The following is a 24,637-nucleotide window of genomic DNA, read 5'->3' as shown; positions in this document are numbered from 1 at the left end:
GAGAAGAGGTGAGCTCTAGGAGGGACAAAATGGCACTATTTCCACATAGGGCAGTCTTTCAAGAACCCGGAGCAGAAACCCCCAGATGAAGCCACACAGGAACCTTTTTTAATACAATAATGGGATGAGGTGTTCTCCTCCTAAGACTGGTTAATCCATTTCTGCTGTTTCATAATAATATGAAAAACAATTGTAGAGAGGCAATGAGCAAATGTTAGTAGGGAAACTCTGGACACATTTGATCTTGGCAAGGCGACTTCTCTAAGCCCTCACCTGTAAAATTAGAAAGATCATATTTATACTACATGAAGTTATTATGAAGAACAAAAAAGATGATGTATGACAAATTACTCTGACATCAATAAAATGCTATTCAAATGCAAGACCTGAAGAGGAAAAGAACATGGAGTTTGTTACAGAAGTTAGATGTAATATTTACATAATGCACCTGGCTTTAATCACAAACATTCATAGACTATTTTGCATAGATTCATTCATGAGTTGTTTTAAATATTTTAAATCTCTGGATTATTAGTGAATTGGAAATATGCTTATTTTTGAAAAATGAATTTCTAAATCATCTTGACTATTTAAAATTGGATCTATTCCACCTAACAGGAAAAAAATCTCTGGATTATTAGTGAATTGGAAATATGCTTGTTTTTGAAAAATGAATTTCCAAATCATCTTGACCATTTAAAATTGGATCTATTCCACCTAACAGAAGAAAAAAATGATAAACACAGGTTTCATCTCATTTTTCTTGCCTTCTCCACACATTTTTATTAGGCTCAGTCTGGGTGGTGTGTGGCCTACTGTTGAGAATGAGACTTCAGTCTGGCCATACCACCCTGAATGTGCCCTGGCTGCACCCAATCTCAGAAGCCAAGTAGGGTCGGAACTAGAGAGTATACTTGGGTGGGACAGTGAGATTTGTTTCAGAACTGATTTCAAGACTCACGTCTTAGTGAAGTACATTTATGAGTCTGTGTTGTGGGCTACTATCTACAAATAGCTTCATAACCAAACAACTCATTTCATATAAATTATCATGTCTGAATACATACATCCCTATTATATGTACAAATAACCCAAAACTGTACATTCAGTACCCCTACATACACATATATGTGTATGTATGTATTTAGAGGTATTTTGCTCCCTCTCCCCTCCAGTCCCTCCCCCGCCCCCCGGCTTGTACTTCTGCTCACGCTCTCAATTAAATAAATAAATAAATAAATAAATAAATTTTTTTTTTTTTAAAGAAAAGCAGTCAGGTCTTCTGAAGGAAAATTTAACTATTTATAATCTCAGATTTATCCATATTCTGATTCAAAAATAATTTTTAATTTTAGTATCATATTCCAAAGAGGAACTTAATTCTATACAATATTGAAATTCAAAAAGCAAAACATATCATAGGTTGCAGACTGCAGCAACGAGCCATTCTTTGCCCATAGCTTTTTTAGGAGTGAGTCAATAGTAAACTCTGTAATCTCATGACGAATATTATGCTGGTTATTTAATTAAAAAGAATATTGTGGGATGAGAGGATTCACATCATGTAGGTATCCAATAGTACTAGGGGTTATTTGAGGAATACATAAACTACATGAGTCCATATCTTACTTATACATTTCTTAAATCCTCATGTCTCAATTTTCCATCTGCTTTAGTATTTGGATGCTGATACCTGGGGATCACTTGCCTCAAAACTACTATCACTACCTCTGCTGTCTACATGACCCTAGATTTCTAACATCCTAACATGTATCCTGATACAACATGAGCTTAAGACACATTTATGACTTCCATCACTAGTGTGCATGTCAAATAACAGGAAAACTCTCTACTTAGAGTTATGACAATGACATATCTTCTGGGCAGGTTACATCAGACTGGAGGCAAACACAGGAAACAATGTATAGGGTGAAGAAGTTAAGTTACTCTCTGTGCCATATAAATATAATCATACCCTGCAGAATTAACACCTCTTCCAGATGTAGATCTCTACATTATGGAGTTATGGAAGGTGTATTTGTTAACATAGATCCTTGCCTCCCTTAAGAGAATGGTAATGCGAAGTCATTTTAAATGGTTATATCCATAAACCTTTCTTAGAAGAGTGAAGAATTCTTGCCAGTTTAAAAAAATGACAATAATTATTGCACTGGTTCAGCAAACATAAATCGTAAGACAGTCATTTACTAGACAATCACTATTTCTGAGACAAGAACGATGTTGGATTATAGAGTGAGGCATACCGTTTTTGGATGTTTGTAAAACCAGAGCCTACATACACATTCTCCCTTACTTGTTTTGTAGTAGGGCTAAGCACCTTGAGAAGCAGTATGGTGGTAAGGAATACACTGTGGAGTCAGCAAACCTGGACAGAATCATGACTCTGTGAGATAGTAACGATGTGGACACTGTTAGGTCATCTGATCTCTTCCCCATAAAATGAAGGGATTCAAAGATAGAATTTGATAGAACCATCTGATTAAAGTGTTTTGTGTGTCTTGAGTAGAGTGTACAATGAGAAACATGTGTACTAGGGTAGGCATCTTACAGAGATCATAGCACGTGGAAAGGCCTACAACCTTTTTTAAGAGGTGCACACAAATCTTTTTAGCAATGAATCAAAGATACAGGTTAGTGTAATTTCCTTAGCTCTAGGACAGGGAGACCTTCTACAGGGGGCACCATTGCACTATGCAGAAATCCATCTTCAGAGGTATAACTCTGGCTTTGTTATGATCTGGTGAATAGATAAGATCTTTCATCAAGCCAGCAAGTCAAAGACTTGGGGGAAAGGACAGGATCCGCTCACCCAAAATCTTTAGTAGCATCTTACCCATCACTAACCAATGTCGCAGTTCTTGTGATCTCTACTGTTATCTCAGTAATTCTGTTTGAAAATGGAGAGGGCACACCTACCTTGCTATTTCAGAAAAGGTAATTCAGCACCTCCAGGATCAGTACTGTGCCTGATGTGGCAAGTGGGGAAGCCGAGCAGTGTTTTCAGACACTGGTTAGGAAACACGGGGAAATGGCTTCAGATGTGCCAACTAAACAGATGACAGCTTTCTGATAGACCGATCATGTTGAAATCATGAAAACCTCCCTTTTCTTTCTCTTAAAGAACATAATTTTGGAAAGCCCGTGCCTCGCCACTGTTTTTATGACAAGGGAAGAGATTGGTATTTCCTTAGATCTACTTAAAACAGTTTCAATGGACTAAACAGGCTCCTCTAGGGGACAGAAGGCTCTATCCTCTACAAAAAGGCATATAGGCAGTCCTGTGCACAGGTGGCTCCTGATACCACTAACTGGGAGCAATAATTGAATCCAGCTACCCCACAGTGCAGAGCATTCACCCACAGAACCAGCCTGGAGGGCATTTTAGTTAGCTTTCTAGACTAAGATTCAAAAGGTTGCCCCAAGTGAATCTTTGTTTCAATCCAGGGAGTGCGAAGCATTGAGGATGTAACCATTCGATTAAAAATATACTTGGGATGAAATAAGAAGAACAAAGGCAGAGCCAAATATGCCTTATGAATGAAAAGAACAGAATCTAGGCACAAACATTTGGTTTATCTTGGGTTATTCACTCATTCTATTCTATTCTAATTCAGCAAATATTTATTTGGTACCTAGTATGTGCCAGGCACTGTGTTAGGCCCTCAGAGTACAGTGGTGAGTAAAACCAGACATGATTCCAGGCTTACAACTAAGAACTGGTCTTCACTAACAATCTAAGTCTGCCTTAGCTTCCTGATGAATGATAGATATTATGTAGATATGCAATTTTTTAGACATCAGTAATTCAAAATGGTAATTTTAAGAATAAGATTGTCCCACTAAATATTATTGTGAACTAATTTCGCAGTTTACATATAAAATTAGAAACCCAAGATCAACAAGCTAGGAATATATGATTTGAAGAAAAATAAAAAAGATTTGCAACTACGTAGAGAATTGAATTCAAATAATATCAATAGTATTTGGGTTAACAACTGAGAGAATGGTATATTTTATGACGTCATAAAGAGGCTTATTATTGATAGCATTTAATAATATTATTCACGATCCACAGGGGAATAAAGATTATGATCATCAAATCTGTTGATGCCATTGAGGTGTGTGGGATTGTTAACACCTCAGAGAACAAGAATCTAATTTTAAAATAACATTAAGAAAGAGGAAGAGATCATCAAAGCAAGATGATAGTCACTGGGGACAAATGCCAAATTATATACTCAGAGACTTAAACAGGAAAAGACTAGCTTGATGATTAGGGATGAATGAAAGAATGTCCAAAGAGCAACTGTTTTGCAAAAAGACTTGAGGGCTCATATATTTGCAAAAATAAGGTACAACTCTGGTTCAAGATACTAACTATTGTATGTGGGGCCCAATGCCGGACTTGAACTCATGACCCTGAGTTCAAGACCTGAACTGAGATCAAGAGTGGGACTTGCCTAACTGACTGAGCCACCCAGGTGCTCCTAGAATCTATTTTTGATTAAAAGTTTCACATGGTACAAAAGCCATACTTTACTATGGACAGAAATTGACCAATGACTATTTTTCCATCCTAAATAATTATATTTTAAAGGAGATCTGGAATCAAAGAGTAGTGGCAAAAACTGACTTTAGTAAATTAATTGTTTTAAAAAACAGATTAAATAAAATCTATCCATTACTGCTGCAAGGAAAAACACTTGCGTGAAATGTGATTGTCAAAAGTAAAATAACTTTTTAAATCTGATTTTTAAGGAAATAAGGGGTGGGGTATTTAAAACTTTCAGATGGCAGTCTCGGCAGTCCCTTCCAGCACCTATCCCTGTGCTGTGCTTTGCTCAGCGTGCTAGGTTTTTCCTTTCTCCTCAACTGTCTTCCATCACTTCAACCACTACTGGAGGCCCAGCCCAAAAACTTGCAGTGTACAGAAATGACATTTTCCAACCATGCATTTCTGCCTATTGCCATAGAAGCAGGCACGCAAGTTTTTACGAGCCTAAAATTAAATTTTGATTATGTCACTAAACACATGATTTCAGGCAAGTTATTTTTCAATTCCCAGGAGCTCAGGTCATATCTGAAAAAATTCTAAATCAAATGTGAGTCCACATTTCAAAACCAGAAATCTTAAAAAAAACAATGTATTTATTTTAAAACATGCTGAAATGTTATCACCTTAATGCCCGTATTTATATTTTTAATGCTTTCTTCCAGTCTTTATCAAAATTTTACATAGTTGCACCCATATCGTTATGGTATTTGGATTTTCTTCGTTAAATTCTATTATAGACACCTCATTTAATTGGACCACAAGTCCTTTACGGGAAAAGATGGGAGAAGGGAATGACCATGCTTCTACATAGTCCCTGTCGTTACCATGAAAACAGAAATCTTAAATGTAAAGACAACTTCAGGAGGTTAGAGGAAACGAGAGATTGAGTGCATCCAGTGATGCCGTATGGAACACTTTACCAAAGGAGCTAATGTGAAGTCCCAGGGTAGGAGAAGCAGCATCTGCCCAAGAAAGGGGTACACGGAAGAGAAAACACAGTAACATCTGGTCTCTAAATGTGCCAATGTGAAAAATTCTCAGAGCCAGTTAGCTAGGGTTATGAGAGAGAACGAACAGGCAAAAACTGTCTGCCAAAAAAAAAAAAAAAAAGAGTCTGGCATTGTCAGTAAAGAAAGAACAATAATATTTACAGAAAATTTTCTATACTCAAGCTTCAAAAAAGTAGAATTTTGGACTCAGTCTGCAGCAAAATGGCGGAAGCAATTTATGGATGATAAAAGAGAAAAAAAGACTAAAAGGGCAAACCTTGGAAAGGAGAACCATGACATGGGAGGAAAGCCTCTTTTTTCTTCTTGAAGGGAAGTGATGATATGTGAGCATGCAAATGCAAATGTCTGCGGACAGCACTGTTTGCTGGTGGGAAGAGAATTTTAATGTGTACCCTATGCAAATGCGTTTTATAATCAAACAGAATGTGCGAGGCCTTCTGAGGGCGGGGAGGGAGGAGAAGAGCAGCTCTAGACACTGAGCCTGAGCGTGGTGGGACGCAACCCTGAACAGATTCCAGCAGAGAGGGCACGTCAAAACCTACTCCTTTTAAAAAAAATCTCTCTTACGTTCAACCGAGAACTGAATGCCTAATGAATTAACACCTGCAAGATCTTTCTTTGCCCAGTGCTTAACCTTGAGCAACTCTGTGCTTAGAGAGAACCTCAGGAGGAAGACATTAAAAAAGCAACTCTCTCTTCTGTACTGAGTCATGGGGAAGATTATTATGAACTGCACAGGAAAGACTAGAGAGGACTGTAAAGAAAGCCCTTGTAAACCATTTAGAGTCTTTGTGTCAAAATTAGCACGAAGGTCAAAGAAGCCCCGTTAAGGCCAGGTCCAGAGTACTTGTGAAAGAATGAGCAGGAATGAGCGCTTGACGGAGTGTGGTTTTGACCAAGTGCTCTTTATTCATATCTGGGTATCTGAAGCAATTATTAAAAAGAAATTGGGGAAGAAGCCTGCATCTCTATGCTGGAGCTATTTGGGCAAGCCATTTTGGAAGTGTTAAAAAATTAAAATCGTAGAAAGCCAAACCATAGGTGCCATGTTTTGCCTGAAGTGGTAAAAATACCATCTGCCTCAGTCTTTGAGCAGCAGAGACAGTAGGGCTAACTGCAGGCATACGCTCAGCTCCAGCTGGGGAAAATACACAGACGTTTGTACGTGTTTTTCTAAGCGAGAGTAGTCAACATATTCGTTTTCTTTCAGACATATATATGTTACCATAGCAAACCAAGCATGAGTGTGGTCTGAGAAACTTCTCCACCAGTCCCAACAAGTACCCATGAATTCCTGTAATTCAATAGGTGGCACTCTTCCTTCTAGCACCACCCTGAATCAGCCGTGCTAAACCGTGGGGCCAGAAGCCCGGGGAACATGGACTAGAGTCTGAGAGATACACACCTGGGGCTGCAGACCAATCACTGTAATTAAGATCCCCCATCGTATTGTGCATATGAGCCAAAGTGTTAGCACCAGCTTTCCGGGTCACAATTCACTTCTGGTAACTGTATTGTGTCTACTAAGACTTCTGCAGTTTTAACTAGGTAAGTAAGACCTTCCTCGTTTTTCCATTTTAAAAGCTACTGGGTGGAATCGCCTTACAGTGACACAGCCCCTGTCCCTGCCCAGACTCCAGGTGGATGAGTTTCCGAGATAGGTAGAGTGCTCCCATGAGTGTGTTAACCACCTGACAGAGGCGGGAGAGACATAATGAATTAATAGCTGTTGAGTGCTTTGATATCTTAAGATGAAAGGCACTGTGGCGGTGCAAAGCATTCATATCCAGACTCGATCACAAGAGGAACTCAATTAAAAAGTAATTCCATGTCTTATCTGAGTGTTTGAGTACAGACCACTGTTTTGCAGAAAGTGACAGTCTCAAGATCCAGCCAAGACTGATTTTGAAGTTACCACCTCTTCCCCCTCTTTCTTGACTTCCTCGCCCTGCTGAGACCAACAGAATTTGAGAGATGGCAGGTGAGGCCACAGAGCACATGGCCAAAATAATTTCCTATGGTCCTCAGAATCGGAATTTTCAGATAAAATTTGGCTTTTGGGTAAATACGCAATCACTTGGAAGTAACAAAATTTCCAGCCATGAATACATTTCATGATGATCTCCAGAAATGGCTGCGAAGTTTTTAAAATGTCCTTTTACAGATAATCCCACAAGGGCAGCCCTGAGCTACTAAGCATGGGCCTGCATCAGTCAGCATGAGCACCATGATCATGCCAAACAGAGAGGAACAGACCTGCGGTCATGACAGGTATTACTATGGGCCCATGGTACACTGCACGGGAGACAGTATCATTAACTGGACCCTGCAGACATCTCCCCCATACCTAGAAGAGATGGATACAATCTTTTTTCCCCCATGTTACTTGGCTTTAGGTCTGTGTAAGGATGATCAGTTTAGATTAATTGCCTAGATCAAGAGACGGCTCTTAGGTGTCAGAACTGTGCCACATATTCCAGAGGGGTGGGTTCTGTTTACTGGCATGAGAAATATTGTCATGAGGCACTTGGGAAGGCAACCATAGGGCTATTAACCATTGAGATGGATTGTGTTATTTAGTCAACATATTCTTAAAATGGTTCATTGAGGTCTACAATACTCCATTCCAGACCACGCAGAACCTCCCACACTTCTAGAATAACACTAATGCAACTCACATGCATGCATTCACCAAGCCCTCCTACATAGAGGCCCGTGCTGGGTACAGATGATGTGACCATGTACGAGGCCCTGCCTTTGGAGCTCTTATGTTTCAGTGAAAGAGAAAAAGCAGGAACAAGCAACTCAATGAAAATGATAATTTTACATTACTATAAATGTTAACAAATATAGAGCAAAGGGGGGGTAGCTACTTTATTATTTTTTTTTTAAAGATTATTTATTTGAGGGAGAGAGAAAGAGAGAGAGAGAGAGAGCACAGAGAGTGAGTGAGAACACGAGTTGGGGGGAGAGGCAGAGGGAGAGGGAGAAGCAGGCTTCCCACTGAGCAGGGAGCCCGATGTGGGGCTCGATCCCAGGACCCTGGGATCATGATCTGAGCTGAAGGAAGATGCTTAACTGACTGAGCCACCCAGGCGCCCCGGGGAGTGGCTACTTTAGACAGGGAGGTCTGAGTCAAGGAAGCATGTGATGGCAAGGCCTACATCAGTCTTGCTCACAGTGACAGGCAGCACTTGCACATATTAACTGTTCAATGCACAGTGGCTGGGTGGATAAAGTGGATGAAGGGATGAATCTGGACCTCGGGTATACAAGATAAGAATGCCCCCCACCCCTCAAAAAGAATGTCTTCTCTCAAATTCGGAATGGGCCCAAAGAACTGACTAACACTCTTCTAAACTGCTCGCTGTATATGAAGCAAACCGAAGGAAGACCAGAGAGGTTAAGTGATACTAGATTTTGCAGTGAGTTAGTGGCTAAACCACTGCTTTGCCCAGGGGCGTTCTATCTGTGCATCATGTTTTATCCTTTCTCTTAACCTCTTCAATTGTCATGTGCCTCTGCGATAAAAAACCCTAAAGGAGTTCTCTGAGTCATGAATAAACATCAATGATCAATAGTCACTCCCTTGCCAAATTGTGTTGACTTTTCCCTGACTTCTTTTTGTTAGTTTTCCTTTACTATCACACAGTGAAATCCCAGCCTTTATCTACAAGCTAGTATATTACAGCCTTCCCAAACAATCTTTTTAACTCTGTTGATATCTGCAATGTGTATCAAAAGCATCTTTCCTCTCTGATTGAGATAAAAAAAACCCTATACCGGATTTTTTCCTGAAACTAACTTCATGTGTCTTCTCTTTTCTTACTCATTTCTTACTCTTCTATTTTCTACATTCATCCACTCCCTCCCCGCCTTCCTCCCTCATTCAGTCACTCACCTTTACCATGTGCCAAACACTGTGTTAACCACTGAGTATACAAAGACAAATAAGACACTGTCCCTGCCCTTAAAGAGCTCATAGTATATGGTCTGTCCCATAAATGGGGCGTTACATTACAGAGTAAGTACAATCACTGAGAGATGCACAAAGTATTAAAGAATGAAGGAAAGCACTTAATCCAGCCTGGGGAACCAGGGAGGACCACCTGTAGGAGATGATCCTAACTGGAGCCTTACAGAAAGAACAGGGGTAGCTGATAAAGGGGGAAGGGCATTTCAAGCAGAGGGAACAGCATGAGCCAAGGCCTGGAAAACAGAAACTGTATGTTTTGTGTGATGTGGTGTTGCCGGAACACAGGGTAGGAAGAGATGACGCGGGAGAGTCCCTCTAGGGGGTGAAATCATCTAGCAAGCTTTGAATTTGCCTTATAAATGACATGAGCCAATGGCGGGTTTTAAGCTGGAGTCTGAAACTGTTGGGTTTATGATTTAGATAGACACTGCAGTTGGTAATGGACTTGTGGTGACAAAGTCAGGAAGACCAGTCAGTAGACTTTCCAGTAGTCAGGTGAAGAAATTCAATGTAAGTAATGGAAGACAGATCAAGAGGAGGGGCTGGATTTAAGAAAACGTAGGATACCAAAATGGCATGACTTGGTAAAAGGTTCTTTACCTTTTAGGTAAAGGGGAGAGGGAGTAGGAGCCGTCAAGGGTGACTTTTAAGATTCTCACAGGGTTGACTAGGGGGATGACAGGGCCAACATCAGGAGAGAGAATAAGTTAAAAGGACAAGAAATACAACATGAGTGGACACTGATGTAAACCATGGACTTTGGGTACTGATGATATGTCCATGTAGTTTCTCTGACTGTAACAAATATATCACTCTCCTGCAGAATAGATAGTAGGGGAGGCTGCGTGTGTGTAGGGTCAGGGGATATGGTAACTCTTGATACTTTTTGCCCAATTTTCCTGTGAACCTAAAACTTCTCTAAAAAATAAGGTCTATTTAGGGGTGCCTGACTGGCTCAGTTACAAAAGCATGCAACTTTTGATCTTGAGGTCATAAGTTTGAACCCCACATTCGGTGTAGAGGCTACTTAAATAAATAAAGCTTAAAAAAAAAAAAAAAAAAGACCAGAGATGTCAGACAAGACAAGATGGTGAGTTCAGTTTAAGATGCCTGTGGGAGACCCAGGAGGATAGCCCACAGCCTGAGTTTGGGTACGTAAGGGTCAAGTAGACATCTAAGAAGAGTGATACATATGGGGGCCCTCAGTTTAGAGGTGCTCTTATCTAGATTTTCTGAAAGGAAGCAAAAGTTTGTGAGACAGAGAGAAGGAAGAACTGCATCTCAGTCAAGGAAAAGAGAGCAAATGCATGGAGCCATGGGTGTATCCCCCAGGGGCTGTCAGGAGAGCACGAAGTTCCAGATCAGCCCTGAGAGATCATCGTGGGTTTCAGTTGTCCCACTGTGAGCAGAGCCCTTACAGCTTGTATTTCTTCCTCCTTGTCTTTGGAGTGCAGGTGTGCTCATACCCGAGATAGTCCTGATTGCTGCATAAACCAGATGGTTAGCACGTTCTTTTAGCCAAGCAGCTATATGCAGCCCACGCACCTGCTACAATGCTCCATTTGTCCCCAGGGGGAACACAGAATGTGACCGAAGTGTGTTCGGGGGCTTGCACTGGTGCACTGCAATCTGAACTCTCACAGCGGTTTTTAAACAAGGCTGTGTGTTGGAATGATCTGTGGAGCCTTTTTTCAAATACTTCCTTCCTGCCCCTGCCCTGCTCTCCCCACCAGGGGATTTTGATCTTGGTGAAAGAGGGTGTGATGCTGCACCTAGGCATGTGTGTTTTCAAAAGCTCCACATATGATGTGAAAACTACTACCTTTAGGAGTCTAAGTCGGCTCTGTGTGGTGCTTCTCACGTATTATCTAATGGTGCTAAAAGCCGAAGATGCCAAAGGCATCTTTCTAGCAATGGTGAGTGATCTTATCCAGTTTATTTTTCCTCATGGCTCTTACCACCACATGACTTTATATGATGTATCCATTTAGTTGTTTATTAGTTATCTATCTCCCACACTGGACTGTAAATGTCCCAAAAGAAAACACTTCATCTGGATTTCTGTTGTAGTCTCAACACCTAACAGTGTTTGGGATGAAGTAGGCACTCAGTAAGTACACTTACCTGCTAATGCCTATTACTTAACAGGGAATGTCCCCCAACTTTGAAAGGGATGATTCCCTTTTGACCTTTCAAATATAAACAAAAACCACACACCAAACTGAAATGTATAAAACTGTATAGTAGATATAAAATCTACTTACCTTAGCATAGTCTAATCTTCCTTTCTCTTGAGCCTAAAATAGAAAGAGGAGGAAATTAATTTGTTAGTTCTTCAAAAATTATTTAGTGCTTCTATAACTTGTACTTCTCCAAGAATAAAGGTCAACACTCTCTCCCTTGGTCCCCTACTATGTATCTCTTTATACATCTACATAGTTGTATCTCTATACAACTATATACATATAACACTTTTAAATACAATGAAGAGTTGAAAGAACAGGATAGTGAGCACACGTATACATTCTATCTAGACATGACAATGGCATACATCATGACTCTTCACCCCGCCAAGCTTCAGCACGTTTTATAAGCACAGAATGTCTCATACATAACCACATGACTGCTATCGAATGTTGCAAACTAACAATAATTCCATATTATCTAACATATAATCTATATTCAAATTTCTCCTATTGTCCCTAAATTATCTTTATTAGCTTCCCCCCCCAACCAGAATTAATCAAGATTTACACATTGCACACGGTTTTTGTATCTCTGGTTAGTCTTTTTTTTTTTTAAATCTTTAATTTTTTATTGTTATGTTAATCACCGTACATTACATCATTAGTTCTTGATGTATCTCTGGTTAGTCTTAAATCTAGACTAGATCCTCCCCATTTTTCAAGAAGTAAAAATAAAAACCATTAACTTTTTCATGAAAATCACTGACTTTTTTTTTTTAGATTTTATTTTTAAGTAATGTCTACACCCAATGTGGGGCTCAGACCTACAACCCCGAGATTATGAGCTGCATGCTTGACTGGCTGAGCCAGCCAGGCACTCTGAAAATCATTAACTTTTTTGATTTGTCATATTATTTTTCCACTGTGTCATTTAACTTGTCCCTGTTTTGCTTGCAAGCTGAAAGTTGGGTCTGAAAAAGCTTGCTTAAACGTTTCTGCCATGAGTACTTTATACAAAATATTACATACTTAATACTGTATCAATTCAGGAGGCACAAAATGTCAGGCTGTCATCGCTCTTAGTAGTGCTATAAATTTGATCACTTGGTTAAGGTGGTGACTATCAGATGGTTCCACGGGAGTGACATGTTTCCTCCTGTATAAACAGTAAGTAATCTGTGGGGCCATGGTCTCTTCCACTTCCTTTGGCATAATTTTTATTATGTTGTATTGTTGAAAGACCCCCACCTCCACTCCCCACCCCACCAGGGATGATAGAAAGGTGGAATTGAAAACGGCATACTAGGGGTGCCTGGGTGGCTCAGTTAGTTAATCTAATCTGACTCTGATTTCAGCTCAGGTCATGATTTCGGGGCTGTGAGATCAAGTGAGCCCCACACAGGGCTCCACGCTCAGCATGGAGTGTGTTTGGGATTCTCTCTCTCCTTCTGCCCCTGCCCCTGGCACTTTCTCTCTCTCTAAAATAAAATAAATCTTAAAAAAAGAAGACATTCTATATGGGGTCAGACTTTATTTAAAATATTTTAGTTATTAGCTCTTTTTCGCCGCCATCCTGCTCTGCGTGGCTGGCTGCTTCTCGCCATGTCTTCTCACAAGACTTTCAGAATCAAGCGATTCCTGGCCAAGAAACAAAAGCAGAATCGTCCCATTCCCCAGTGGATTAGGATGAAAACTGGTAATAAGATCAGGTACAACTCCAAAAGGAGGCACTGGAGAAGAACCAAGCTGGGTCTGTAAGGCGTCACACGTCATGAGATGACACACCTAACTGGCATACATATTTAATTAAGCTGCGTGAAGATCATGTGTTCTATTATTCTGTAAACATCCTTCCTACCTGGCCATAGACTTGTCTTATCATGGAAATGATTTTTCTGACTATGCCTCTGCACCCGTAGGTTGGTTCAGTAATAAATGTGAGACCTCTCGGCTCTACTACTGTTGTGTTTCTGATGTGCAAAGTACGGAATTCCCCACCTGTCAGATCATGCACAGCACTGTCAGAACTTCCTGCAGTGATAGAAATGTCCCTTGACAAGCAAGTATGTAAAGTGTGGCTAGGGGGTGCCTGGGTGGCTCAGTGCCTTAGGCCCAGGTCATGATCTTAGGGTCCTGGGATCGGGCTCCCCACTGAGCAGGGTATCTGCTTGCCCCTCCCCTGGCTCGAGCTCTCTCTTCTCAAATAAATAAAATCTTTAAAAAAATATTTTAGTTATTAAAAATTTAAAATTAACACATATACTCAAATGTATTATATATAATATCCTAACATGATAGAGACAATCAATGTATTAATCTTTGTTTATATATCAGCTCATTTTTGTAGACTTCAGAATAAAACTCCTGCTACCTGTGCGCAGAGTAAGAACTATCCAATTTGCAAATAAGTTAGGTCTTGAGACCATTTTGTTCCTAAGTCAAATTACTACTTGAGAGAAAAGATGTTTATATAACATTGGTCCTGACTCTTCTTGCTTCTTTATAATCCTTTAAAAATTTTATACAAAGATGCCTGCATTTTGTTTTTCTTATTTTCATAATAACTGCTCAGGTATTAGCCATTGGTACCATCACAAACCACTCTAAGTTAAAATTGTGACTTGAATGTTATTCTATGACACAAAAGGCTTCTGCAACCAATGTAATATAACAAAGAATTTGGAGTTTTCAATCTGCTCTTCAAATGTTTTAGGGATCTAGATTTTCAGTGAACTATGAAGAGTTTGAATTTAATCCCGAGATGCATTATGCCACAAGGAATAGGAGTCAGTTCTTTTTTTTTCTTTAAAATTTTTTATGTTAACCACCATATATTACATCATTAGTTTTTGATGTAGTGTTCCACGATTCATTGTTTGTGTATAACACCCAGTGCTCCATGCAGAACGTGCCCTCTTTAATGCCCACCATCAGGCTAACCCATCCCCCAACCCCTCCCCTCTAGAACCCTCAGTTTGTTTCTCAGAGTCATCATCTCTCATGGTTCGTCGAATAGGAGTCAGTTCTTGCAGAAATGTAAAAACTAGGCTTATTCTTCTCTCTGCTCAGATATTTTATATTGACTTGTGTGTCTGTGGACATCTCCCCCCAAAATAGTTTTGTCTACACTGAAAACCCCTCTTTCTCCACTATAATATCTGCAGTTCATAGGGAGCCCTTGAACATGTCTGTATAGGTGTACTCATGACCAAGCTACTAAACTTTGTTAGTGCACAAATAGGAACTGGCTTTGATCCAAGTAATAATCCACGGCTTGTGACGAAAATTTTAGCAATAGCATTTCACAATTTGCTTAGTCTTTGAGTTCTCAAACTCCCAGCTGTCTCTTAAATTCATTTTAGGTTAAGAGATAGCTAACATTGAGGTTGATCCTGTGGTCACAAGCTTCCCACCTTTTCAATTGTTCATCCTTTCTCTTGTCTCTTACTGATTAGTACGGATTGCTCCAGCACAGCACTTTTCAAATGATGCACAAACTGGGAGCTCTACAGAATTGTTCCTGTCAAACAACTCATTCCCACAACAAATTTGCCATTTCCTCACTACTTTCAATTCTGTTCCTGTTCTAACCAGCTCAACATTCAGCATCTTTCAACATTCTTACCTTTCAGTGTTTAACACAAAGGGTATGTTAAAAGTGTTGAAAGTGGTATTTGTTGAAGGCTAGGAAGTTGAGGAGGTTTTGTATCTTGAGATTGCAAGGTAAGGAGAGAGGGAGAAATGATATAATTTACAATGACTTAGGGTGGACTTTTCCTTTTGGAGGTATTAGGTCAGTTTCCAGTTTGTCTCATAAAAATAAAAACAAAATCCCAACAGCTGTTTCTTCAGGTAGGAAGAAGGAATGTAACGTTGTTCATAGATAAGAACATTAGAGTGGTCCTATCAGAAATTTTTATAAAACCAATTTTCCCTACTTGGATTATAAACTAATTATCTTAGAGAATTCTATTATTTTGAGGTACTTGTGCTTTATTAATCACAAGCAATTTTCAAACTCTCTCACTTTATTTTGTATTGCTAGCTTGGTTACCACCCTTTCAGCCAATAGAGATAGACTTTGTTGGAGACAGTGGCAGAGAAACACCATGTATGGAATCCACATCTGTTCAATAACAGCTCTTCAATGTTTTGAAAGCTGAGAGATTAGAAGCCTCCATAAAATGACGATCACTGCAGCCATTACAACCTGAACAGACGTCAGCTGTTGATAATGCAGCTCTCCTAAATGTCCTTTTTATTTTATCACAACAAACATTCTAGTTCTGTGAAACCATTTCATCCGTGACTGCTTTAGCTTGTACCTAAAAGTATGAGTTATTTTATAAAACAAATGACTATTTAAATCTTTATAGGTATATAATATGTATGTATTTCCAGCCATGTGTGTTAATATCTACATAGGTCATCTACACACCTAAGAGTACACACATTCGGATACAAAATTTTTTTCACAAAAGGCTTTTATAGGTTTTAAAAATATAGCACAGTAGAAACTGACAGAAATGACGATTTAATCCCCTCTATAAATAATATTTCTCATTAAACATTACCTATTCTATTTCTTTTTGTGAAACAGTTAATTTGGGAGGGGCCATAGTTTCTCTTTGACCAGATGATTGCTCATTCACTAAATTCATCAGGCACCTCCTACGCATCAGGTACTGCTTAGGCACTGGAGAAGGAGCCATGAACAGAACAGATAAAAATCTCTGCTCTCATGAAGCTTATATTCTAGGGGTTGCACAGCCTTGTTTAAATGGGCTTCACATACAATCTCCCTCTAGGACTTAGGCTCTATGGGAATAGACCAACTTTCTCTCCTGCTCACAACTGTATCCCATGTCTAGATCAGGATTAGTATAGAGCACATGGCCAATAATATCTGGGGAATGAACGCATAGATGGATAAGTGCTTTTTCTTTATATATGTTGGTTATGTCCTGTCTATTCAGGAAACTTATGAAGCAAAGTTCATCATACTCACTCCTAGTTCTAGGAAAGTTTGGTGTTTAGATTCAGAGTGTCAGGATGTAGTTAATGTGAACCATTAGCTGATGTTTGACAAATCATTTTTACCTGTATTGAACAATACCATATGTTCACTTTACTGCCCAACTGCTGTAGTAGTTAAGTAGGCTAAGGAGGGAAATCTACGGAATATAAATTCAAAGAGTTCATGAAAATCAAACAACAGAAAGAACAGAGAAGAGTGATCTAGTAGCCTTCTCCCAGACACAGCAGTTTAGTTTAATTAAGTGCCTCAACCTTGAAAGCAGTGTGTTGAAGTAGAAAGAGCCCGGAACAGACACCTCAGGACATTTCAAGAGCCACACCTCAAAGCTTAGGGTGCTAAGGACACCTTGTCTATGGAGGAAAGCAAGTGGCTAATATCTTGATGGTGACCACTCCAAAAAGCACTGTGACCTCCTGGGAAGATGTGATATGCTGGGTGTCAGAAAATATGGTTTCTAGCCCATAATACATTAATACCTCCAAGGATTTTAAAATTTTTCTGTGCATCTTCATTTTCTTATCTGTAAAATAAGAGTATTTACTAGACCCTATGTTCCCAAATGTTGGGCTCTCACAAATGCTGGACTGGCTATCGGAATCACCTAGATAGTTTGTTAAAAATGCAGTAAGTACCCTTACCCTGAGTTTCTGACTCATTTGAAGATCACTGGTCTAGTGATCTTCCTTAAGTCTCAAGGAGAATGGAGTGCTATAACTTTCCCCTTTTTTCTGACATCTGCCACTTATGTATATTTCTAGCACAGCAAGATATTATTAAAATAACTTTCTCACTGGGGCCCAAAATAGGCTGATATAAAATAAATCCAGACTGTATTTCAACAGCCAGCAGTCCTGAACCTCTTCCTGACACACTGTTCATCTCCAGAAGCCACTGTAAATTCTCCCATACATGACAATTCCCTGCGGGCTTCATTACTAGGGTCTTTAAAAGGGATTCACTCATCTTTTTGCCTCCTGTAGGTGTGCTTCTTGTCAATCCAGGTCAGGAGAAAAGAAAGTAATTTTTCCCAGTCTTTAGCAGTTCACAGAGAATGTGTGGTTTGTACCTTGTTTTATCTTAAAAAAAAAAAATGTGAAAATAGACAAGATAGTGTGCCAGTGCTCATGACACCAGAGGCCTCCTCAGACAACTATAGTGAGCACTGTAAAACAATATTCTGTACAAAAGCAAAAAAAAAAAAAAAAAAAAAAATCCAGCATTCTGAGTGAGAGGATGCACAGAGGGATTAATTCCAAAGGTTTATATAGCAGTCTCAGTGGACCAAAGGCAGACAGATTCCCTGTTGGTAAGTAATGGATGTACAATATGGTCTTTTAAGAAACAAATGCTTTCTTATAAGTCAGGTAACAAAGAAGGATTGGATGACATAAATGAACTGTTTCCAATTTTCAACTACTAGTATCTGGACTTGAAGGCTGGATATGGAGAAACTTTTTTCTAAAAGTAGAAAACTAATATTCCACAGCAGGGAGTCCAGAAATTGCTAGAGACTGATCATCTCTACTTATCATGTTATTCTTCCCAAATGCTAGCAGCTATATATGGGAATAACAGTCGTTTTTGTTTTTTTTAATTTTATTATTTTTTTTTTGAAGATTTTATTCATTTGCAAGAGAGACAGAGAACAAGCAGGGGGAGAGGCAGAGGGAGAGGGAGAAACAGACTCCCCGCTGAGCAAGGAGCCCGATGCGGGACTCGATCCCAGGACCCTGGGATCATGACCTGAGCCGAAGGCAGACGCTTAACCATCTGAGCCACCCAGGCGCCCAATAACAGTCATTTTTAAAGAGAGATTCTCTTTTTAAAATTTTAAGGAAAACTACCTTTCTCCTCAAACTTTTATTCTTTTTTCCTCCTCAAACTTTTTAGTTTGAGGAGAGAACATCATGAACACCCATTTGCCCTCCACCCACATGAACCAATTGCTAATATTTTGTCATCTTTGCTTTCTCTTTAGATGATCATTTGCTGCCTATCTGAGAGGAAGCTGTAGACATCATGTCTCATCCCTGAATACTTCAGCATTTATCTCCTAAGAACAATGATGTTCTCCTGCATAACCACAAACCCATTATCACATCCAACAAGTTTAACGCTTCCTATAATGTCTAAGAAGTCTGTACTCAAATGTTTCCAGTTCAATCAGTAGTGTCGTTCAGAGCTGTTTTTATCCCGGTCCAAGATCAAATTAGAAATCATACATTCTCTTTGGATGTCATGGCTTTTAAATCTCTTCTAATCTACAAGAGTCCCTACACCATATCTTTTCTGTCTTTCATAATACTAGCATTTTTTAAGAGTTCAGGTCAACTGCCTTGGAGAATGTCCCTTATCCTGGATTTGTCTGATTGTTTTCTCATGATTAGATTAAACGAAAACTTTTTTTTTGGCAAGATAACTACAAACATGATGCTGTATACTTCCCCATTACATCAGGAGTCATACAATATGTTTGTCTCGTTATTGGTGAAACTAAGTTTGTTCACCACTTCCCTTTGTATTTAATAAGTAATCTGTGGGATGCTTTGAGTCCATGTGAATATTTGGTTCCCTTCTAACCATTCATCCAATTGTCTTAACCCATCATCCATTAGTAATCCTTGTTTGAGTAAAAGATTACTTTGGTGGCTACAAAAACAATGACACTTTAAAGGTCAATACATTATATGTTAAAAAAAAAAAGAAGAAGATAGCAGGAAGGGAAGAATGAAGGGGGGGAAATTAGATGGGGAGACAAACCATGAGAGACTATGGACTCTGAGAAACAAACTGAGGGTTCTAGAGGGGAGGGGGTAGGGGGATGGGTTTGCCTGGTGATGGGTATTAAGGAGGGCACATACTGCATGGAGCACTGGGTGTTATACGCAAACAATGAATCATGGAACACGACATCAAGAACTAATGATGTAATGTATGGTGATTAATATAACATAATAATAAAAAAATAAAATAAAATAAAATTTTAAAAAAAGGTCTTTTGCAAGACTATCACTGGCTCCTTTAGAGAAGATGGGTGTTACTGAAAATAAATTCTCTGTGCATTTGTATTGGTATGAAGAGGTAGAGTTTAGTTTATACATGAATGAAAAGGTTTATAGGGTAACAGAGGAAGGGAGGAAGGGTAGGACCTCCATCCTCATCCTAGAATGGTTTGGGTAGTGTATGAGGATTTAGAAAACTTACAAATCAGGGGCACCTGGGTGGCTCAGTTGGTTAAGTGTCTGCCTTCAGCTCAGGTCATGATCCCAGAGTCCTGGGATGGAGCCCTGTGTTGGACTCCCTGCTCAGCAGGGAATCTGTTTCTCCCTCTTCCTCTGACCCTTTCCCTACTTGTGTTCTCTCTCTCTCAAATAAATCTTTTAAAAAAATTAAAAAAAAAAAAAAAAAAGCTTACAAATCAGAATCTATTAGATCTGCTAGCCCCAAAGTTTAAGCAGTTGAATTTTGGTTTGGTAGGAGAAGCAGGCCTTGTACCAATCCAGCTTTCCAGTTACAAAGCGGGGAAGGTGTCAGAATAGAAAGGAACAGGGCAGGCTTCTTTGTGATCCTGATCATTCCCGCCTACTAATAAGATAGTATAGAGGCATCTGCAAGGAAGTCAACACCATTTAGAACTGGACTTCTCGGGAACCTGATGTGACTTTCTCTTTCACCTGGGAAAGCTAATCTTTGGAGGGAAATGTGAATGTTCAAGGATTAGCTTTTTTGTATTCTCTTCCTCTGGCTAACTGGGAAAAGAGGAAGCAACAGACAGGCGCACAGAAGGTCATGGTGTCCAATTAAAAAAAAGAGGAGGATAGGAGCGACTGGGTGGCTCAGAGGGTAAGCATCTGACTCTTGATTTCGGCTCACGTCATGGTCTCACAGTTATGGGACTGAGCCCCAAGCTGAGCTTCGTGCTCAGTGTGGAATCTGCTTGAGAGTCTCTCTCTCCCTCTCTCTCTCTCTCTGCCCCTCTCCTTGCTCACACACTTTCTCAAAATAAACAAATAAAACCTTTACAAAATAAAAAAATAAAAAAAGAGGAAGGGCTTGTGTTGTCTACATAATACATTTTTGTTTATTCAGAAGTCTTGTCAACATTTTGCAAACCTTTTTTTCTTGCTATGCTTTCTTGGAATCTGGAAGAGACATGAAATTTAAAATTTCAAACACAGACAAAATCTACCCAGATTGCAGAAAGGCCATGAGCAAGGAAATCAGGCTGAATATGGAACTGAGTTGTTTCCTCCAGCGGCCAACTATCAATGTGATGGCCACCAACCTTGATGGTGCACCTCAAGCTCATGATGTCAAAAACCAAACTTATACCAGTTTTTCCACTTAACTTTTCTATTTCTATTAATGGCATGATTGTTCCCGTAATCCAAATTCAAAATCCTGGTTTTGGCCTCTGCCTGCCCTTCCCCAGTACACACCTACCAGCTTCTCCCTATCATACCAATTTTCAGGCCCTGTACATTTTCTCCCTGAAAAGCATTTTTTTTTTTGCCCCCAAAGATTTTAAGTAATCTCTACACCCAAGGTAGGGCTTGAACTCATGACCCCAAGATCAAGAGTCGCACGCTCTGCCAACTGAGCCAGCCAAGCGCCCCTCTCTGAAGTGAGTTTTACACCTAACCTCCTTCTTGTCACCAACACTCTGATCGATACTTCTCTCCCGAATGTATCAACAGGTTCCCCAAACTTCCTAACCAATCTCCTTCTTTCTACTATTTCCTTGTTCCTTTGTCCTTTAGGATGTAGCCAGACATAGCTCTCTAAAACACATTTCAGACCTTGGCATTACCTGGTTCAAAGACTTTCAGTGTCTGCTCCCTGACCTGCTCCCTCAAGTTCGTTTTCTGCAAGCAAACATCCAGAGTCTTACTATTTTAAAGAGTATAATTCAGGGGCACTGAGTACATTCAGAATGTTGGGCAACCATCACCACTATCTAGTTCCAGAACATTTTTGTCATACTGTAGCACATATCAATACTTCATTCCTTTTACATCTGGATAATATTCCATTGTATGGACATACTATATTTTGTTTATCCATTCATCATTTGATGGACGTTGGGTTGTTTCCACTTCTTGGCTCTTGTAAACATTGCTCTTCTAAACTTTCATGTACATGTTTTTGTTTGAACCAAAGTCTTTAAACATAGGCATTACGTACTATTTCAGAGCAATTCTTTGCCTGTCCCTATACTGCCCTATATTTTTCACATTTGATCCAAACGATAATACTTGTGTTTCTTTGAATACAGTGCACTTGCCCATCTGCATTCCTTTTTCATGACTTCTGTTCCCTAGGAAGCCTCCCATTCCCATCTTTGCCATCGAGATCTGCTTCTTCAAGGACCCTCTCAGATATCACCAATTTCTCAAATCATTTCTTGACTTTCCTCTGTGCTCTCTAAATGACATCATTACAATATTCCTTGTGTTTGTGTGTTTCTTTTATTCCCTCTTTAAGAGGCCATAGACAACCTCCCTACAGGCAATTTACGCCTCTATCTCCTGTAGTCAAGCACTTTATTTCCTTAAATATAACAGAAAACTTTAAGAAATATTTTAATTTGGGAGATATCTAGAGCCATTTCAGTCTTTGTGGTCTCATATACAGTCCCTTCAAATGCCCACACTGTCCACCCTCTGTGATAGAGGATGTCAATATTATTCCTTTTGAAACAACTCAAAATAAATAATTAGAAGAATATCAGGTAGCATTAATGAAGACTCTTTGTACATTTTCTCTTTTGGTTAAGAATACACGTGTTATGTTTATGTACACCAGCCTTGACTAGCAATCTCTGCTTCACGTTTTGAATAAGAAGTAATAGCAGGAGTGAGTTGTAGCTTAGCATTGGTAAAATGTAGTTCTCATTGGGGAGGGTATGTGCTATGGTGAGCACTGTGAATTGTACAAGACTGATGAATCACAGATCTGTACTTCTGAAACAAATAATGCAATATATGTTAAGAAAAAAAAAAGAAGAAGATAGCAGGAGGGGAAGAATGAAGGGGAGTAAGTCTGAGGGGGAGACAAACCATGAGAGACGATGGACTCTGAAAAACAAACTGAGGGTTCTAGAGGGGAGGGGGGTGGGGGGAATGGGTTAGCCTGGTGATGGGTATTAAAGAGGGCACATTCTGCGTGGAGCACTGGGTGTTATGCACAAACAATGAATCATGGCACACTACATCAAAAACTAATGATGTAATGTATGGTGATTAACATAACGATAAAAAGTTATTTTAAAAAAATGTAGTTCTCTTAAGGTAGTTTATGGCTGGTTACAACAGTGTCAGAATGTCACAAGCCTAAGTGACATTTCAGTACTTTCAGAAACAGCCAGGAAAATATAATCATAATTCCTATCTCTTCAGTGACTTATAATGGCAGCAGAAAACTAGAAGATCATTAAAAATAAAGCTTGCTGACCTGCAATAGCCTCTGAACTCCCTGAGAGAGTCAGAGCTCTGTGGTTCTCTGAAGGATTCTACTTTCTTTTACTAGCAATCAAAATGATAACTGAGTAATGACTTCACCTCCCTAGGGTGAATCACCCATTCACTCAGTATTTTACCTGATCATTATTTTTCAGCGGCTACAAATTTAAATTTAAAATTAAGGTAGAATTTAGTATGGAAACATTGTTCAACAAATATTTTTCAGCTGTTTCAGTTCTGGCTTGGTGCTCTTAACTGCCTCTTACAAAAGGGGTGTGTGTGTGTGTGTGTGTGTGTGTGTGTGTGTGTGTGTGTGTGTGTGTGCATGTGTGCACGAGCACACAGTGCACCTGCCTGCTTATGGGTGTGATGGAAGACAGCTACTACCTAAGCTATCTAATCTTAAGACTTCGGGAGTTGAAGAGGAGGTAGCAGGGCCTGATATAAAAAATTCCGAAAGTTTCTTCTTCCTGGCTTCACAGGGATGTTGAATGGACATTAAGGGTATGTGATCTCCCCTTTCCTTCCCTGTCTAGTCATTAATTCTCACTCTCTCCAAGCAGGAAATCGAAACGGTAGATGGGACACAAACCTGTCTGAGTAGAGCAGGGAAGTAATTTTACATGTGATAATAAGAAATCATAGGTGACTTCCACATTGGGAGCAAGACTTTTCCATTTCTCAGTGTCAAAACTAGTATTAAGCTTCTAATAGAGATTAATATTTTTCTTATAATGCATTTCTTACCTAAGAGACCTATTGCTTAGACTTATTTGAGAGCTGAAAGGGACCTCAGAATGATCTAGTTCAACAGCATCATTTTAAAGAAAATAATAACAAGGACATGAAAGACTGTGATTAAAGTTCTACAGATGCTAGCCGAGTCCAAACTAGAATCCAGGTCTTCCAAAACCTGGTCCTCTATGGGCCGTTTCTGCTATACCAACTTGACTTTCTATTTAACAAAGAGAGAGCTGCCATCCAATAGCCTACCTCTGTGAAAACCAAAGCACACATACTTTTCTGACAAATATTAACTGGATGACTATTCCAAGTAAGTCACTATGCCAGGTGCCATAGGTAATTCAAAGGTGAATTCACTGTTATCCTTAAAGATCCTGAAATAAAATTCAACACCTGGGGAGGAAAGGGTCACAAAAATGCAGTGGAGGTAAATATCAGGAAAAACAGGAAAGAGAGTACTAGAACTAATTTCAGGATTTACAAGCAACCTCCTTGAGATTTAGGATAGAATGGCCCTCTCGAGTATTATGCTAATTGTGTCCCCTAACTCTGACTAGGATGCATTCACAGAACAACGTTATCATCATCTAGAGCTTTATATAAACATTAAATTATAATTTAGAAGATTAAAATAAACTCAAGTAAG

At 39.5% G+C, this 24,637-nt stretch overlaps 2 protein-coding genes across 6 annotated transcripts in view; one reads left to right on the top strand and one right to left on the bottom strand.

The window, feature by feature from the left end:
* PDSS2 (decaprenyl diphosphate synthase subunit 2) overlaps positions 1 to 24,637 on the bottom strand; it is a 250,845-nt gene that overhangs the window by 24,282 nt on the left and 201,926 nt on the right. For all 5 annotated transcript variants that reach the window (XM_088023905.1, XM_088023906.1, XM_088023904.1 and 2 more), the window contains one exon: positions 11,827 to 11,859. In XM_088023905.1, coding sequence (XP_087880031.1) covers positions 11,827 to 11,859 — 33 coding nt within the window. The remainder of the gene's footprint in view (positions 1 to 11,826; positions 11,860 to 24,637) is intronic.
* Positions 13,310 to 13,536, top strand: LOC114209987 (large ribosomal subunit protein eL39). Its single transcript, XM_028104221.1, has one exon. It carries the CDS (start codon positions 13,351 to 13,353, stop codon positions 13,504 to 13,506), a length of 156 nt encoding a protein of 51 aa, XP_027960022.1. The 5' UTR covers positions 13,310 to 13,350; the 3' UTR covers positions 13,507 to 13,536.

Source organism: Eumetopias jubatus, unplaced genomic scaffold, assembly GCF_037043125.1.
Source record: "Eumetopias jubatus isolate StellerSeaLion01/CBP00866 unplaced genomic scaffold, mEumJub1_p1.0 scaffold_6, whole genome shotgun sequence".
Taxonomy (NCBI): domain Eukaryota; kingdom Metazoa; phylum Chordata; class Mammalia; order Carnivora; family Otariidae; genus Eumetopias; species Eumetopias jubatus.
Note: the sequence above shows the minus strand (reverse complement) of the source record. Positions and strands in the feature narration are given on the sequence as shown.

Bases quoted from the DNA above. Each gene is read 5' to 3' on its own strand.
- LOC114209987 (XM_028104221.1), top strand. From the start codon at position 13,351: ATGTCTTCTCACAAGACTTTCAGAATCAAGCGATTCCTGGCCAAGAAA.